Source organism: Asparagus officinalis, chromosome 7, assembly GCF_001876935.1.
Source record: "Asparagus officinalis chromosome 7, Aspof.V1, whole genome shotgun sequence".
Lineage (NCBI taxonomy): Eukaryota > Viridiplantae > Streptophyta > Magnoliopsida > Asparagales > Asparagaceae > Asparagus > Asparagus officinalis.
In genome coordinates this window covers 59,057,102-59,075,161 of record NC_033800.1, presented here as the reverse complement: position 1 = coordinate 59,075,161, position 18,060 = coordinate 59,057,102, and the positions used below count along the sequence as shown (strand labels likewise).

Sequence of the window (18,060 nt, the reverse complement as noted above, 5' to 3'; positions counted from 1 at the left end):
GCAATAGGTCACATACTTATGTCGTCAAAAGAATATTTCCTCGTTATAGAGTATACTGCTTACGTCGACAAAAACATATTTTCTCGCTATAGTGATACAACCTATAACGGCAAAAGTAATTTTCCTCGCTATAGACCATATAACCTATATCGACAAATGTAAATTTTCTCTTAATTGAATTTCTTTGGCGAGGAATATGGAGTATAACCTACAATGACAAATTTAAATTTTCTTGTCTTTGAGTCCCTTTACTGAGGAATTGTTTCCACGAGAAAAAGATACATATAATGAAGAAAATTAATTTCCTCGTTAAAGATTTACCTTTGGCGAGGAATAGTTTCCTCGCTGAAAGATACAACGATGAAAATAGTTTTTTTAAAACTTTTATTATATATAAATTAAATATAATTCATGTATCATTGGCGAGGAAACTATAGTTTAGCGATGAAAAAGGTATGAGATTAGGTGAGGAAAAATATCGAGGCTAAAGAGTAACAACGAGAAAAGAATATATTCATCGCAAAAAGGATTTCGCGAGAAATTATAATATTCATCGCAGAAACTTTTCTTGACCATCCTACCGCGAGGAAATGGTGACCAAAGTTTTTTCCTCGCCAACACACTACGGCGAGGAAATCTCGACTTTCAACGACAAACTTGTTCCTCACGGATTAGCTTTTCTGTTGTAGTGTGGCTAAGCAGATAACATTTAATGTCCTTTTATAGACCATTGTCATAAAATGTTTTTGACAGATGAGAGTAAGGATTACATCTGATTAGATGTTAGGGCAAGTAGGAGATTGCTGGAATAGTAATAATAATTTGCCCTTAAACATCCAATACAAATTATATAATAATATTGTAATATTAATAAATTTAATTGTTGCACATATAATTTGGGTATTATTTATATAATTGTTATATATCCCTAGAAGTTATTTAGTTAGATCATGCACTATGGTGATCACTTGCTTGGAGATATGATCTAACTTAGAAACTTTCTTAAATTTGTGCTTAAGCTATAACTAGTATTTTTTTTTTGTTTAGAAAGAAAGGTAGTGCAGAAGGCGAAAGAAAAGATTGCTAAGTACGTAGCGTGTAGATCCAATAAATTCGTAGAGATAGAAGATTTTATGCAAATTTTTAGTTTATTCTCACCCCTTAATCCTTTCCGTTCTCTTCTTTGTAATAAATTATTCTTTACTGTCAATAAATTATTCTTTACTGTCAATAAATTTTAATCCCGGAAACTTTTCTTTAGAAAAAGCTCCAGTAGGTTTAAGAATATGTATAAAGATGATTAGTTAATTTGGTATACAGCACATTTAAAATTAATAACTTGGTCTTTGAGTTGGGTACAGACATGAATGGGTTATTGACCCTGTTAAAACTTAACGAGCACTTTTTATTTACTTGAGCAACACTTTGTTTATCTTACACCACCTTTTTTTAGTTATATCTTTACGTAAGACTATCTTACAAACGGAAAATGTGGTAAAGCATTTTTTTTTTCTTTTTTGGATATGAAGAATTTGAATATGTTGTTTTCTTTCCCCCTCGTTTCTTGTGGTTATGAGGTATATTTCGTTTTCTATTTTTAAATACGTTATAGTTTAAATTTGTTAGATTCGTAATAAAATAATTCAGTATTAAATCAATAACCGAAATTAAATTGAATAATATTCCTGTAAAGAACTGTTAGGAAAAACACTTTTAGAAGAAGCACTTTTGTAGGAGAGAGAGAAAGAACTAGAATTGCTGGAGTGAGGTACGTCAAGTGACGAATCTCATTAAGACAAATTACGCCCCCTGCTATGGTGCTTACAGGATGATCGGACGCTGTCTCCCAAGGTACAACACTCCTTCATAGCTTCGGAAAAGCACTTCTACAAAGTTGTACTAGTGAACCAAATCTAATCGTGTCTTCCACCACTTGACCGGAAAGGAAAACGAATGGAAGAAGAACGAACACAAAATTCAGATCTCTCTGTGTCTTCCACCACTTGACCGGAAAGGAAAACGAATGGAAGAAGAACGAACACAAAATTCAGATCTCTCTTAAACACACTGGATTTGATTCAATGTTAAAACGAATGGAAGAAGAACGAACACAAAATTCAGATCTCTCTTAAACACACTGGATTTGATTCAATGTTGAGTGTTTTGGGAATGAGATTTTGGGTTCCTTTTATAGGGGCAAGGTGTTTTTTGAAGACATCCCTTCACCAAATGACGTACCCATTCGGAATAAAAAAAAGTGATTGTTTGGGTTCGAACAGACACAACTCAACGAACAGTTGCGACTCTTCGTGATTAGATGCGCCCATTAAACTTTAGTTTTGGTCCATCTTCCGACTTGAATATCTCATTCATTCGAAAACCTTTTTGGACAAGTGAGTATACCAGATTTATTCTCTTTGAATGAAGAACGCGTTCAAACTCACTCACATCCATTTTGGACAGAGGGACCCACCAAAAAGTTCTAGCTCAATTTGCCTAAAAATTCACTTGGAAAAATCCAAGTTTCCCCAACAAAATTCAACAAAATTCAACATCCATATTTGAATGAGTGGAGGAGGATTTGACACATCACTTCCAAGCATAACTTTTTGTGCTTGGTACCAAGCATACCCATATATATATATATATATTATTAATTATATATATTTATTATATATATATATATATTAATTATATATATATTATATATATATATAATATAATTATATATTAATATAATATACTATATATAATATATATATATATGATGTTCGGTTACCAAGCATAAAAAAGTTGTGCTTGTAGTACATGCAAATGCCTCATCTACTCGCCTACCCATGTGCAGTGGTCTAAATTTTTGAATGAGTGGAGGAGAATGTGCACACTATCACTACCAAGCATCAATTTTTTATTGCTTGGTCCCATATTTCTCATATAATATATATTATATATATATATATATATATATATATAATATTATATATATATATATCTATATATATATATATGAGAGAAGATGAGTATGATTATACCAAACACAATTTGTGCTTGGTAGAGGTGTCTTATTCTCATTCACTCATTCCAATTTCTCAACCACTCCCCAACTCATGTGAATGTGGGCGCCGATTTTCAAGAGTAGCGATGCGGAATATGTCACCTCACTACCAAGCACAAAATCTTATGTTTGGTAACAAACATACACATTTCTCTCTCCTCTCTCTCTCTCTCTCTCTATATATATATATATATATATATATATTATTATATAGATATATATATATATTATATATATATATATATATATAGTATATATATATATATATATATATATAGGAGTAAGACTCCTATCAACTTAAGTTTGATGCTCACCAAAGTTCCTAGCCACACACATTATTAATATAAAACACCTTTTATATAATACAATGATCCCTAGCAATATGAGTCGTTAAAAACTTTGGTGGACACACTATTGCGCTATCCACTTAAGTTGACACAAGTTTTCACACACACACACACACACACACACACACACACACACACACACACACACACACACACACACAACACACACATATATATATATATATATATATAATATATATATATATATATATATATATTATATATATATATATATTATATATATATATTATATATAATATAATAGTATGAGAATACATGGCAGAGCTGACTCGCTGGCAGCGTAGGAAATTTCCTGCGCTGCAAGTGTATGACATGTGAGCCCCCTACTAGTCACATCGGTGTGGGGCTCACATGTCATACACTTGCAGCTCATGGGGAGAGGTGAGCTGCCAGCTCACCTCCATTATTCTCATATATATATATATATATATATATATATATATAAGAAAAATGGGTATGCTTGGTACGAATCACAAATTTTGTGTTTGGTAGTGAGCTAGGTGTCATATTCCCATCCACTCATTCCAATTCTTAATCACTCCCAAACCCATGTGAATGTGGACCTCGATTTCAATAAGTGAAGGGGAATATGTCACCTCACTACCAAGCATAAAAACTTGTGCTTGATATCAAACATACCCATTTTTTGATTATTTTGCCTAATCTTGATAGGAGTTTTTTTGCCTAATCTTGATAGGAGTTTTTTGAAAAACACTACAGACACACCCTTGGGTACACTCTCAGCCACACCCTATCTCCTGCTACAGTGCAGGGTGGCCCACCTGAGATTTTTTAAAAAATCTTAGGTGGTCCCCTGCACTATAGCAGGAGAGAAGGTGTATCTAAAAGTGTGCCCAAGAATGTGCCTGTAGTGCCACTCGAGTTTTTTATTTGGAACGTTAGCAAATAATGTTCGTAAAACTTTATAAGATATGGGCCTAGCGTAAGTCTGATAGGTGCCTTAAAATTTAATGATAGGATTTCGCTTTACTAAGAAAATAACCTTTAATGGTCTTTGTTTTATAGAATTCAGCAAGGAAAATTTATGTGGTTACTTTATTCTTTCAAAATACCTTAACGATCAATGCGCATGAAAATGTCTGTCAGAAGCTTTTAAATAAAAGAGTAATCGGTCAACGGTCAAGCAGACTATTGTGTAACATGCTACAAGTTAGCTGGCATTTTTGTCATTGCCCACAAATTGCATATTACCTAAATATACTAGTTTGTTTTATTTGGACCAATACGGCAATACGTCGGTGGTCCTTATCTATTTTTCTTCACAATCTGCAAATTATCTGAAGAAACTGTTTTTTGAGGCTTTTTTGCACATATGCCCCCGAATGAATCTACCCAACAACAATTTGAAAAATGTGGGTCCTCCTTACAACTCTCTGAAACATTAGGAATAGTCTCTCTTAAAATAGGCATCCTATCAAATCCGCCAATATGCGAGCGAACAGTTCTCTGCCACACAACAGGCAATAAAGATACTGTCCACTGTTTTTAAACCTAAAGGGTAGAAATTCGGCCACATGCATGCAATAATGTGCACTCTCCCTCACACACATTTGGAGTACTAGGCTAAGAAATAACAAAATGGATAATTGTAAGGATTACCATTCATGTTCAAAAAAAAAAAAAAACAAAAACAAAATGGCTAATTGTCCATGGTACATAGGTGAATCTGAAATTAAAATTTCTATTTATTTTTTAAGTAAGAAATGTTGTATTATGCCCTTCTTATTAGCATAATCATAGGGTCAAACTGATAGCATTGATTTAGGATCTGATAGCATTGACATTCCTTATTTATTATTATCATTAATTAGAGGATTGTAATTAGCATTGATTTAGGATCTGATGTCCTTGTAATCTATTTATACGCTCCTATTGTGAATTAGAAAATTAACAATTCATTCAATCTCCTTCATTATATGGTATCAGAGACTTAGGTTACATTCTTTTTTTCGATCCTGCCTCACGCACACAACAGCCCTATCGTCTCCGACTTTATGACCAACAACACCAGCACCACCACCGGTCTCACCGGCCAACTCCTTGTCGCTGCCAACTCCTCATCCCCGTTGAACTTCTAGATTCAATCAATCAATGTCAAGCTCGACCGGACGAACTTCTCTTTATGGCGCAATACTGTTCTCCCGGCACTTCAAGCCTTTGAGTTGGCGGCTCACATCCTGACTGATGACTCGCCTCCTCAGTACAAACCTCAAGTCGTCGACGTTACGACTCCTCCCGAGTCGAATACAGAGCACATCACTTGGCGTCGTTGTGACCGCTTTGTACTCCTCTGGCTTCGCTCAACTCTTTCTAAGAGTGCACTCGCCACCGTCGTTCACGCTACCACCGCCCGTCAAGCCTGGACTACCATCGATCGAACGTTTCACGCTCAGTCTAGGGCCCGCCGAATGACTCTCAAAAACCAACTTCAATCTCTCTCGAAGGGCTCTTTATCCATCATGGAGTACTTCGAAAAGAAACGTGCAATTGCTGATGCACTTGATGAGATTCTTCAACCTATCTCAAATGAAGAGCTCACTGGCTATATCTTCTGAGAACGAAAAGATGAGGGTGCGTGGTTGAGCGGACGTGTGCGTGGATGCAGAGGACAGGGGAGGACACGTGGATGCAATCCGAACCACTTCGGTCACATCTCAATTATTTTCGTAACAGGATAGTTTGTAGATGTGAAACTTTGTTTCTTTGAAAGTATAATCATCTATCATTTATGTTCTTCATTTACGTCTCCAGCTCCGGAACATGTGACAAGGGGTTATGTGACGGTGTGTTTCCATCAGATCCCGAACTTCCGTTGAAATCACGCGATCCGTTAAGAGTCGAAAACATTCGCCTAGAATATGTTGGCACAAGATTGTCGCATGATCGAGTTTAAAAGTTCAGAAGGTTAACACTGTCGCGTAACCCGGAGGTGCATACGCTAACAAATTGAAGTAGCTATATTTTATGAGGATAAAAGCAGGTATCATATGATTCTGCGTAATACATGAACATTGGGTGAGAAACTATCTATTCTTGAATTAGCGTGGTTAAACAATCTCGTTCAGCCTTCGATATTTTGGAAGGTTGCTCTTCCCTTGCCGCAGCCCAACAAAGAGTTAAATATGCGGGTACTATATGTCAAGACATGGATTAAGATATATGTTAATATGTGATGTGATCCTTTGAAAGACGAGTCTAAAAAGTTTGTTGTCTTTGTTATTGTAGAAAAAATAAAAGTGACACAAGACTCCCAGAAAGCTCCCTTACTCCCAGATTTTATTAATGATGAATTTCTTTCTTTTTTTTTGTATTTATTACAAGCTGTAGCAATGATATATGTTTTTTTATACAAGGAGAAGCAAATACAATTAAGCTAACTGCTCAAGAAAAGGAAACAAATAAAACTGCTAATCTCCTAAAGATGGAAAACAATCACAGTGAAATATCGCAAGATTTTATTCCAAAAATGCTTCTGCCAGCTTTATGTCTCTTTTTATACAAGGAGAAGCAAATACAATTAACCTAAGTGCTCAAGAAAAGGAAACAAATAAAACTGCTAATCTCCTAAAGATGGAAACAGTGAAATATCTCCAGCTAGCATTCCAAAAATGCTCCTGCCAGCTTGTATGTTGCGCAACAGTTATGTCATGATTCCTGATGATATATATCTTCACAATAATTTAAAGTTATGGAGAGACTATAAATGTACATTCATACAATGATCTAAAGCAAAGAGACAGGGCCTCATTTACTCCACCCCAATCTCACTGTTGCTCTCAGCAATGGAGAGCAAAAATGGAGGAGGGAAGAAGAAAGCAAAGCGAGGAGGGTTCAAGACTATGCCATTTATACTCGGTTAGCGCTGTGATTTTTAATTTTTCATAATCCCACTTTACATTTTGTGTTTGCTTACCGTAATTTAGACACCGCATTCGGACAAATAAAAATTCGTCATGAATTAGTTCTTGTGTATGGATTTGTTTTTCTCAAATATAATAAGTGCTACAAACTTCAAATTTGATGTTAACTAGAAATTTCCTTGAAAAAAGAGAATGATGTTAACCATTTTGTGCTTCAATGTTCTAAGTTATCTCTTTTGCTCTTTGGACGAAACTAATTAGCTGATCCCTTGCGGTTGTCTATACTAGCATACCAAATTTTAGTTATTTTCCTAGTGTTTTAGCCAAGTGCTGGTATTTTCCCTATGTTTTTTTCTTATTAATTTACCAGGAGTAGATTAAAGCACAAAAATTCTAGCAATAAATCCTCAAATATTAAAGATCACACAGGACATGATGACTTACAGCTTGCTGGTCATCTGTCGAACTGGCAAAATGTTTAGCATCATGATTCTATACACAACTACTACATCTCTCACTAATTAATTTGTTAGTAGTTCTTCTTTAATTATTGAGGAGTTTTCCATTCTTGCGCACATTGGTCTTCATGTGCTCAGCTTGACTGCATCCCTGCTCACTTGCAGGAAATGATATCTGTGATAAGTTTGCAACTGCTGGATTCAATGCAAACATGGTCTCGTACTTGACCAGCCAGTTGCATTTGCCTCTAGTTACAGCCTCCAACACCCTCAGCAACTTGAGTGGCACTTCCAGCCTCACCACTATCATCGGTGCTCTGATCGCCGACTCCTTTGCTGGCCGTTTCTGGACCATCACCGTTGGCTCGCTCATCTATCAGCTGGTACGCATGTACAATCTTAAAAACAGTTACATATTTAAGGTCTGTCTGGTATGTTGCAACCGCAATTACAATGCAAATGTCAGTTCCCTGCAGCTGCAGTTGCTGTAAATGTTGTGGCATGCAGTTGTACCAGTAGCTATGAGAATTTTAAAATTTTCTTTTTGAATTCTATTCGAGTGTAGTTGCAATTGAGTCGCGACTTAAAACTCGCTGCTCAAAATGATTGAAACTGATACTCCCATCCAAATTTGCATTAGTCGTGAACACATCTGGGGGCCTTTTGCATCTGCATTTATTGGTCGTACGTGAAACAAGAAGACGGAATCATGGAATTGTCCCAAAATGTCTCATTTGCATGCAATTGCATTTACAAGCTTTGCAGTTAGAGCGAAAGTATTCACTCAATATTATGGCTGATGCTTTATCAACATCAAAAAACTTAATTTTACAGGGAATGATCACTCTCACAATATCAGCTATCCTCCCTGCTCTCCGCCCACCGCCGTGCACACCACCTGACGTTTGCCACCGTCCATCAACATTCCAACTCCTAGTCCTCTACTCCTCCCTCATCCTAACCTGCATTGGCGCTGGAGGCATCAGACCCTGTGTTGTTACATTCGGCGCAGACCAATTTGAACTCGACAAGACACGAACAAGCACAAGGAAATGGAACTATTTCAGTCTCTACTACTTCGCATTGAGCGTGTCTCATCTCTTAGCCCTTACTTTGGTTGTGTATATCCAAGACAATGTTGGTTGGGGATGGGGGTTTGGGATTCCTAGCATGGTGATGTTCGTGTCGGTTGTTGTGTTTGTGATTGGATATCCGCTGTATATAAAAATTAAGCCTGCAGGGAGCCCGATGACACGGTTGACACAAGTATTGATTGCTGCTTTCAAGAAGAGGAAGATTGCGAAGCCTGAAGACCCGAGTCTTTTGTTTGTTGATAAGGAATTGGATGCTGATATTTCAACTGGAGGGAGCCTTATCCATACTGAACAGCTTCGGTGAGTGCACATCTCGAGCAATACTCAAGTAGCATGAAATGTTGAATTGGAATTTCCTAGAGTTGAACAGGGCATTAACTTACTTATACATGCAAAATGGAATACGATCAAACTATAAAAACACAATTTTGATGAATTTCAACATCATGAAGTTTTGCATATTGAGCAGACCCATAGGCCACATTGATAACATGTTTTCAGTGAAATGGACAAAATTTAGCTTGTTTGTTTTAGCAGAGAAATGTGAAAACAATAACAGGATCCAAAAATAGAAGAGAAGACAGAAGCTGGTGTTGCCATCTGATCTTTTGCTGATATTCATGTTGGAGCAGCTGCATATATCAATTTGTCTCTTATTTCCTTCATCTTGCTCTTCCCTATTCTTCTCTGTTCTTCCCAGATCTTGTCTTTTTAATCCTTTTTTAGTTCTCTTAATCTTTGTTTTTCCAAAGCTTCTTCTGTCCTCTGCCGTGTAGACATTCTGAATTCATGGACAGAGCCTCAATTCAAAACCCACACCAATTCTCCCTCCCTCCCTCTCTGACCATTTCTCGTAGTGGCTTCATTGTCTATCAAATGGAGAGGAACCCAGTAGAAAAAAGAGGACTCCTATTATTTTCTTCACACAATCTGTTATACTAAACATCAACTATCTAGGACCTTTTGTTACCTTTTATTTGAAGTTTTGTTTAAAGTTTTTTATGTTTGTGCTAGTCTATGACTTTTTCTGCTGGTTACCTGTTCTTGAAGATTCTGTTTCAATCTTTATCATGTAGGAGAAGAGGGTTGTAAGTTGGTTTGTACAGTAGCCAATCTTTTCATTGACAACTTCACATTGCCCTATTCAATGACTGCTGGCACTGTTAAGATTTCGAAATGCAATGTTTAGTCCCTTTGCGCAGATAACTTCCACTTTTTTTAATAAGATTTGAGATATATATACAAGTATGTTTGCTTATATAGAGTTGAGAAGAAATACTTTGTTAGTGCATGCAAATCCGATGGTGGTATTTGACCTTTATATGTTGTTCTAATAGCTTGCTTTTTTAACTACATTAACTGAACATTCATTCATTCAACAAATTGAAACCAATTGTTAACTTAGCTGAACTTTCTTATATTAAAGAAAGCTTGCCAAAATGTATTATCATGCTTGATGCGGTATTTTTTTTAGCACAATTCCGATATATAGTTGGAACTGCTTATTTTGGGTGGAGTAGCAACTACGAACTGTTACATCCTATTTGCTACTACTAGGCATGGAGGTCTAGTGTAACCAAGCAACGATTTTTGAGTATATTATATTTGAAGCTGCATGCAGCTTCATTTGCAGGCAACCACACATACTCTGAATGCTGATAATGGCTGACCATATCAGGCACCATCTGTATTAAACTAAGGTTAATTATTTAGATATAAGAAATGAGACACATTCAGATATTATGTAGAAATTTGACGAGACGTTGTATAGTTCTTTTCCAAACTATAGAAGAATATTATCAGCTAAACTTTTAGCGTAAGTGCAATTTTTTGTTACTATATTGTTAGAATGTGTCTGGTCTTATCGATTTTCAAAGTATGAGTTGTGTAAACTATGCCTCACATTGTAACCCTTATCCCTGAAAACGTCGATATGGTTCGAATTTCTGTTCTAGTATCTCTTTCTCATGTATTTTGCAATCAACTTTATGCAGTTTGTGTATTATAGGCCAAATATTTGAAAAAAGCCATAGCGTATGGTTCGAATTTCTGCGCTCTCTGTTGTTGAGTCTAGGATTGTTTTCTTTGGCAGGTCCAATATTAAGTTCGGGCACATGCACTGAAGTGTTCCAGTTTGAAGTCTCACCATCTACCATCGTTCCGGCAACACCAGTGGCTAATACAACTGATAAGCTTCCCACGGGCAAAATAAAAAACCGAAGGATACTCTATGGTCAGTCAATTCCATTAAATGGATCAAGTCTAAATGAGACGGAGCACTTTGGGAAAGCAACAGAGAGCAGCAAAACCTTCAATGGTAACAACTCAGCGACCTCCATGGTCGTCTCAGTTATGGCTGATCCAAGAGAAGCCGGTGATGGAGATGGTGATGGAATGATCAGACCAAAATCACTTTCTCGTATATTTGTTGTGGTCCTCATGGACAGCGTCAAGTATGTTACTTATTCTTGCATGCTTCCGTTGAAAACCCATGGCCCTCATCTAGTAAACTAACTTCTGTAAGGCGCACAGAGAGCTCTTTTTTTTTGGAACTTGTTGTATTAGAACAAAGTGCTTTCTTATAGTTAAAGTTGACTTAATCAGATACGTACATAAGGGTACTGAAGCAGCTGAAACTTTTTTGAGGCCCCGAGTACGAGGAAAACGGTACCAGCCATGGCCCGAAGGGAGCCACTCTTCGCGCCTCAGCACCATCTATAAGTCCGGTGATTGTTCGGCACAGTATTCTATTCATTGATATAAAATCACTCCGTTGCGACAAGGCTGTGTCGATTTTTGGCCGGTATACATGTACTTATACGGTGGTAGGGTTATCTGTTGGTGGTTCATCTTTTGTGGTGCGTCAGTTTGTGTTGGGGGGATCTTGTGCTTGTCTAAGATTCCGGCCGCATATAGTTGTGATGACAATAAAAAGTGGCACGCGTCTCTTTTTAATGAATAGTGGGGGTTGATTACAGGAGGAAGATCGACGGAGGGTCTCTCGAACTTTAGTCGTGCGCTGCGCATACTATTCAAGAGGGTCAAAGAAGGGTCTTTGCTTGATGGCCGCAAATCGCACTACCGATGGAATCCTGGACTTTTCTTTGGGGTTATGATGTGCGATTAAAACATTTGATTCCCGGCCCAATAATTACGGTGATAAAATATTTCGGTGGATACGTGCTACCTGCTTTTTTGTAAGATTCTCTGGGCTTTCGGTAAACTCCAAGTGTATATATCTTCAGCGGTGGGTAGCTTGTCTTCTGAGAACGAAAACGATGAGGGTGCGTGGTTGAGTGGACGTGTGCGTGGATGCAGAGGACAGGGGAGGACACGTGGATGCAATCCGAACCACTTCGGTCACATCTCAATTATTTTCGTAACAGGATAGTTTGTAGATGTGAAACTTTGTTTCTATGAAAGTATAATTACCTATCATTTATGTTCTTCATTTACGTCTCTAGCTCCGGAACATGTGACAAGGGGTTATGTGTTTCCATCAGATCCCAAACTTCCGTTGAAATCACGCGACCCGTTAAGAGTCGAAAACATTTGCCCAGAACATGTTGGCACAAGATTGTCGCATGATCGAGTTTAAAAGTTCAGAAGGTTAACACTGTCGCGTAACCCGGAGGTGCATACGCTAACAAATTGAAGTAGCTATATTTTATGAGGATAAAAGCAGGTATCATATGATTCTGCGTAATACATGAACATTGGGTGAGAAACTATCTATTCTTGAATTAGCGCGGTTAAACAAGCTTGTTCAGCCTTCGATATTTTGGAAGGTTGCTCTTCCCTTGCCGCAGCCCAACAAAGAGTTAAATATGCGGGTACTATATGTCAAGACATGGATTAAGATATATGTTAATATGTGATGTGATCCTTTGAAAGACGAGCCTAAAAAGTTTGTTGTCTTTGTTATTGTAGAAAAAATAAAAGTGACACAAGACTCCCAGAAAGCTCCCTTACTCCCAGATTTTATTAATGATGAATTTCTTTCTTTTTTTTTGTATTTATTACAAGCTGTAGCAATGATATATGTTTTTTTATACAAGGAGAAGCAAATACAATTAAGCTAACTGCTCAAGAAAAGGAAACAAATAAAACTGCTAATCTCCTAAAGATGGAAACAGTGAAATATCAGCAGATAATATTCCAAAAATGCTTCTACCAGCTTATATGTTGCGCAACCGTTATGTCATGATTCCTGATGATATATATCTTCACAATAATTTAAAGTTATGGAGAGACTATAAATGTACATTCATACAATGATCTAAAGCAAAGAGACAGGGCCTCATTTACTCCACCCCAATCTCACTGTTGCTCTCAGCAATGGAGAGCAAAAATGGAGGAGGGAAGAAGAAAGCAAAGCGAGGAGGGTTCAAGACTATGCCATTTATACTCGGTTAGCGCTGTGATTTTTAATTTTTCATAATCCCACTTTACATTTTGTGTTTGCTTACCGTAAAATTTAGACACGGCATTCGGACAAATAAAAATTCGTCATGAATTAGTTCTTGTGTATGGATTTGTTTTTCTCAAATATAATAAGTGCTACAAACTTCAAATTTGATGTTAACTAGAAATTTCCTTGAAAAAAGAGAATGATGTTAACCATTTTGTGCTTCAATGTTCTAAGTTATCTCTTTTGCTCTTTGGACGAAACTAATTAGCTGATCCCTTGCGGTTGTCTATACTAGCATACCAAATTTTAGTTATTTTCCTAGTGTTTTAGCCAAGTGCTGGTATTTTCCCTATGTTTTTTTCTTATTAATTTACCAGGAGTAGATTAAAGCACAAAAATTCTAGCAATAAATCCTCAAATATTAAAGATCACACAGGACATGATGACTTACAGCTTGCTGGTCATCTGTCGAACTGGCAAAATGTTTAGCATCATGATTCTATACACAACTACTACATCTCTCACTAATTAATTTGTTAGTAGTTCTTCTTTAATTATTGAGGAGTTTTCCATTCTTGCGCACATTGGTCTTCATGTGCTCAGCTTGACTGCATCCCTGCTCACTTGCAGGAAATGATATCTGTGATAAGTTTGCAACTGCTGGATTCAATGCAAACATGGTCTCGTACTTGACCAGCCAGTTGCATTTGCCTCTAGTTACAGCCTCCAACACCCTCAGCAACTTGAGTGGCACTTCCAGCCTCACCACTATCATCGGTGCTCTGATCGCCGACTCCTTTGCTGGCCGTTTCTGGACCATCACCGTTGGCTCGCTCATCTATCAGCTGGTACGCATGTACAATCTTAAAAACAGTTACATATTTAAGGTCTGTCTGGTATGTTGCAACCGCAATTACAATGCAAATGTCAGTTCCCTGCAGCTGCAGTTGCTGTAAATGTTGTGGCATGCAGTTGTACCAGTAGCTATGAGAATTTTAAAATTTTCTTTTTGAATTCTATTCGAGTGTAGTTGCAATTGAGTCGCGACTTAAAACTCGCTGCTCCACACATCTGGGGGCCTTTTGCATCTGCATTTATTGGTCGTACGTGAAACAAGAAGACGGAATCATGGAATTGTCCCAAAATGTCTCATTTGCATGCAATTGTATTTTCTAGCTTTGCAGTTAGAGCGAAAGTATTCACTCAATATTATGGCTGATGCTTTATCAACATCAAAAAACTTAATTTTACAGGGAATGATCACTCTCACAATATCAGCTATCCTCCCTGCTCTCCGCCCGCCGCCGTGCACACCACCTGACGTTTGCCACCGTCCATCAACATTCCAACTCCTAGTCCTCTACTCCTCCCTCATCCTAACCTGCATTGGCGCTGGAGGCATCAGACCCTGTGTTGTTACATTCGGCGCAGACCAATTTGAACTCGACAAGACACGAACAAGCACAAGGAAATGGAACTATTTCAGTCTCTACTACTTCGCGTTGAGCGTGTCTCATCTCTTAGCCCTTACTTTGGTTGTGTATATCCAAGACAATGTTGGTTGGGGATGGGGGTTTGGGATTCCTAGCATGGTGATGTTCGTGTCGGTTGTTGTGTTTGTGATTGGATATCCGCTGTATATAAAAATTAAGCCTGCAGGAAGCCCGATGACACGGTTGACACAAGTATTGATTGCTGCTTTCAAGAAGAGGAAGATTGCGAAGCCTGAAGACCCGAGTCTTTTGTTTGTTGATAAGGAATTGGATGCTGATATTTCAACTGGAGGGAGCCTTATCCATACTGAACAGCTTCGGTGAGTGCACATCTCGAGCAATACTCAAGTAGCATGAAATGTTGAATTGGAATTTCCTAGAGTTGAACAGGGCATTAACTTACTTATACATGCAAAATGGAATACGATCAAACTATAAAAACACAATTTTGATGAATTTCAACATCTTGAAGTTTTGCATATTGAGCAGACCCATAGGCCACATTGATAACATGTTTTCATTGAAATGGACAAAATTTAGCTTGTTTGTTTTAGCAGAGAAATGTGAAAACAATAACAGGATCCAAAACTTGCTACTATACACACCAAAAAGAATTATAGGCGTAATACAATAAAGAGCGTGTAATAGTAATAAGGAAATGACATGAGAGGAGTCCACTCTGAAAGCAAGTCTAATTCCTAAAATTGAACAAATTGGATAAAATTAATCGAAAAAAACTCGAGTCTGATGAATCTCAACACGGTTTTATTTCATGAAATTTGTATAATGAGCAGACCCTCAACTACATAACCTCTGATGAATCTCAACACGGTTTTATTTCATGAAATTTGTATAATGAGCAGACCCTCAACTACATAACCTTGATAACTTATTACTTTCAGTAAAATAGTATAATGAGCAGACCCTCAACTACATAACCTTGATAACTTATTACTTTCAGTAAAATGGACAACACTCAGCTTGTTTCTTTCAGCAATGTTTTGCTGACATTATACCCTGAAACTGATATCCCTACATCATGGAAATTCATTCATGGTTTGGTCAAGGTTCCTCGATCAAGCTGCAATTATTACTGATGGCGACATGACTGACTCTGGCAAGACAAGGCTCTGGAGACTATCGACAGTGCACCGGGTAGAAGAACTGAAGTCAGTTATACGCTTGATCCCAATTTGGTCCGTTGGGATCTTGACTGTGACTGCAGCCTCCCACAACCACTCCTTCGCAATAATTCAAGCAAAGGCGATGAACCGCCATCTCACACCTAACGGTTTCCAAGTCCCTGCAGCATCCATGTCCATCTTCGCCACTGTAATGATGATCATCGCCCTTCCACTCTATGATAAAGTCATAGTCCCTATATCTCGCCGATTCAAACAATCAGGGTTCACATATCTACACAGGATCGGAATTGGGCTAGCGATCCAAGTTCTAGCCATTGTATTGGCTGCACTGGTTGAGCATAAAAGGAAGTTAACTGTAACTGCTCCGATCAGTGTATTCTGGTTAGTACCACAGTACGCGGTCCATGGGCTCGCTGAATCGTTCATTCAAGTCGGACACATGGAGTTTTTGTACGATCAGTCGCCGGAGAGCATGAGGAGCACGGCAGTGGCGCTGTTCAACCTTGCCGCGTCCATCGGTCACTATATGGGGACTGCACTTGTGACTGCGGTGAGTAAGTATACGAAGAAGAGAGGAGATTGGTTGCAGGATGATATTAATAGGGGGAAGTTGGATTCCTATTATTGGTTGGTGACAGTGTTGCAAGTGATTAATCTTGGGTATTATCTTGTTTGTGCAAAATTATATACTTATAAGACGTTGGAAGTTGATGGAGTAGAGAAAGGAGGAGGTTCTGTTGGAGATTTGGAGCTTGTTAATAGTGTTGAAGACTGATTAAAAGTTGACTTGGTAACTGATATTTTGCTGATTTTTCTGATGTAATTGCAGATTTTCGTTAGCTAAAATTTCGGTCTTTGGTTGTTATTTTATTAGTGGAGTAGTGGCTAATAAGTCTGAAAGTAGTTCAGATTTTTATGATGATTCAGTTGTTTTGTAAGCCTATAAAAGGTACTTTCAGTTTATGAATAAAGGGTAGCAAAATCTTCTCCTCTTTTTTTTTTTCCAACATGGTATCAGAGCTCTAGTTTTCTTGGGTTTGTGAGGATTTAAAAAAATAGAGTGATCAACCTTTGTTTTTTAATGGCATCCAACAAGTATAATGACTTGTGAATCACCTAAGGAGGCGTGTGAGATACTAAAGGAAGAGTTTGAGGGCAACGATCAAACAAAATTGATGCAAGTTCTGAATCTCAAAAGGGAATTTGAGATGCAAAAGATGAAGAAAGGTGAGACCATCAAAGAGTATGTCAGTAAGCTTATGACTATTGTCAATTAAATTAGATTGCTTGGTGAAATATTTTCAAATGAAAGAGTGGTTGATAAGATTTTAGTGACTGTTCCCAAAATGTATGAGTCCAAAATTTCCTCACTTGAAGATTCTACACTTTTAGAAGAAGCACTTTTGTAGGAGAGAGAAAGAACTAGAATTGCTGGAGTGATGTACGTCAAAGGACGAATCTCCTTAAGACAAATTACGCCCCCTGCTATGGTGCTTATACAGGATGATCGGATGCTGTCTCCCAAGATACAACACTCCTTCATAGCTTCGGAAAAGCACTTCTACAAAGTTGTACTAGTGAACCAAAGCAAATCGTGTCTTCCACCACTTGATTGGAAAGGAAAAGAAATGGAAGAAGAACGAACACAAACTTCAGATCTCTTTTAAATACACTGGATTTGATTCAATGTTGAGTGTTTAGGGAATGAGATATTGGGTTCCTTTTATAGGGGCTAGGTGTCTTTTGAAGACATCCCTTCACCAAATGACGCATCCATTCGGAATAAAAAGAAGTGATTGTTTGGGTTTGAACAGACACAACTCAACGAACAGTTGCGACTCTTCGTGATTAGATGCGCCCATTAAACTTTAGTTTTGGTCCATCTTCCGACTTGAATATCTCATTCATTCGAAAACTGATTTGGACAAGTGAGTATACCAGATTTATTACCTTTGAATGAAGAATGCATTCAAACTCACTCACATCGATTTCGGACAGAGGGACCCATCAAAAAGTTTTAGCTCAATTTGCCTAAAAATTTACTTTGAAAAATCCAAGTTTCCCCAACAAAATTCAATAACCGTAGTCTAAATGACGGGATATCCATATATATATATATATATATATATATACTATACTAACTATATATATATAT

General features: G+C 37.5%; 2 protein-coding genes across 2 annotated transcripts; both read left to right on the top strand.

Moving 5' to 3' along the window:
- LOC109849012 (protein NRT1/ PTR FAMILY 3.1-like) lies at window positions 7,192–9,406 on the top strand. Its single transcript, XM_020418780.1, has 3 exons — window positions 7,192–7,299; window positions 7,928–8,145; window positions 8,597–9,406. The coding sequence occupies exons 1-3, from the start codon at window positions 7,227–7,229 to the stop codon at window positions 9,158–9,160; spliced, it is 855 nt and encodes a 284-aa protein (XP_020274369.1). The 5' UTR covers window positions 7,192–7,226; the 3' UTR covers window positions 9,161–9,406.
- Window positions 13,160–16,873, top strand: LOC109849011 (protein NRT1/ PTR FAMILY 3.1-like). Its single transcript, XM_020418779.1, has 4 exons — window positions 13,160–13,267; window positions 13,898–14,115; window positions 14,521–15,080; window positions 15,828–16,873. Exons 1-4 carry the CDS (start codon window positions 13,195–13,197, stop codon window positions 16,678–16,680), a joined length of 1,704 nt encoding a protein of 567 aa, XP_020274368.1. The 5' UTR covers window positions 13,160–13,194; the 3' UTR covers window positions 16,681–16,873.

Excerpts from the sequence above, each read along its gene's own strand:
- LOC109849012 (XM_020418780.1), top strand. The coding sequence starts at position 7,227 with ATGGAGAGCAAAAATGGAGGAGGGAAGAAGAAAGCAAAGCGAGGAGGG. Across the intron at positions 7,300-7,927 it reads GACTATGCCATTTATACTCG|GAAATGATATCTGTGATAAG; the intron begins GTTAGCGCTGTG and ends GCTCACTTGCAG. Across the intron at positions 8,146-8,596 it reads GCTCGCTCATCTATCAGCTG|GGAATGATCACTCTCACAAT; the intron begins GTACGCATGTAC and ends TTAATTTTACAG.
- LOC109849011 (XM_020418779.1), top strand. The coding sequence starts at position 13,195 with ATGGAGAGCAAAAATGGAGGAGGGAAGAAGAAAGCAAAGCGAGGAGGG. Across the intron at positions 13,268-13,897 it reads GACTATGCCATTTATACTCG|GAAATGATATCTGTGATAAG; the intron begins GTTAGCGCTGTG and ends GCTCACTTGCAG. Across the intron at positions 15,081-15,827 it reads ATCCATACTGAACAGCTTCG|GTTCCTCGATCAAGCTGCAA; the intron begins GTGAGTGCACAT and ends GGTTTGGTCAAG.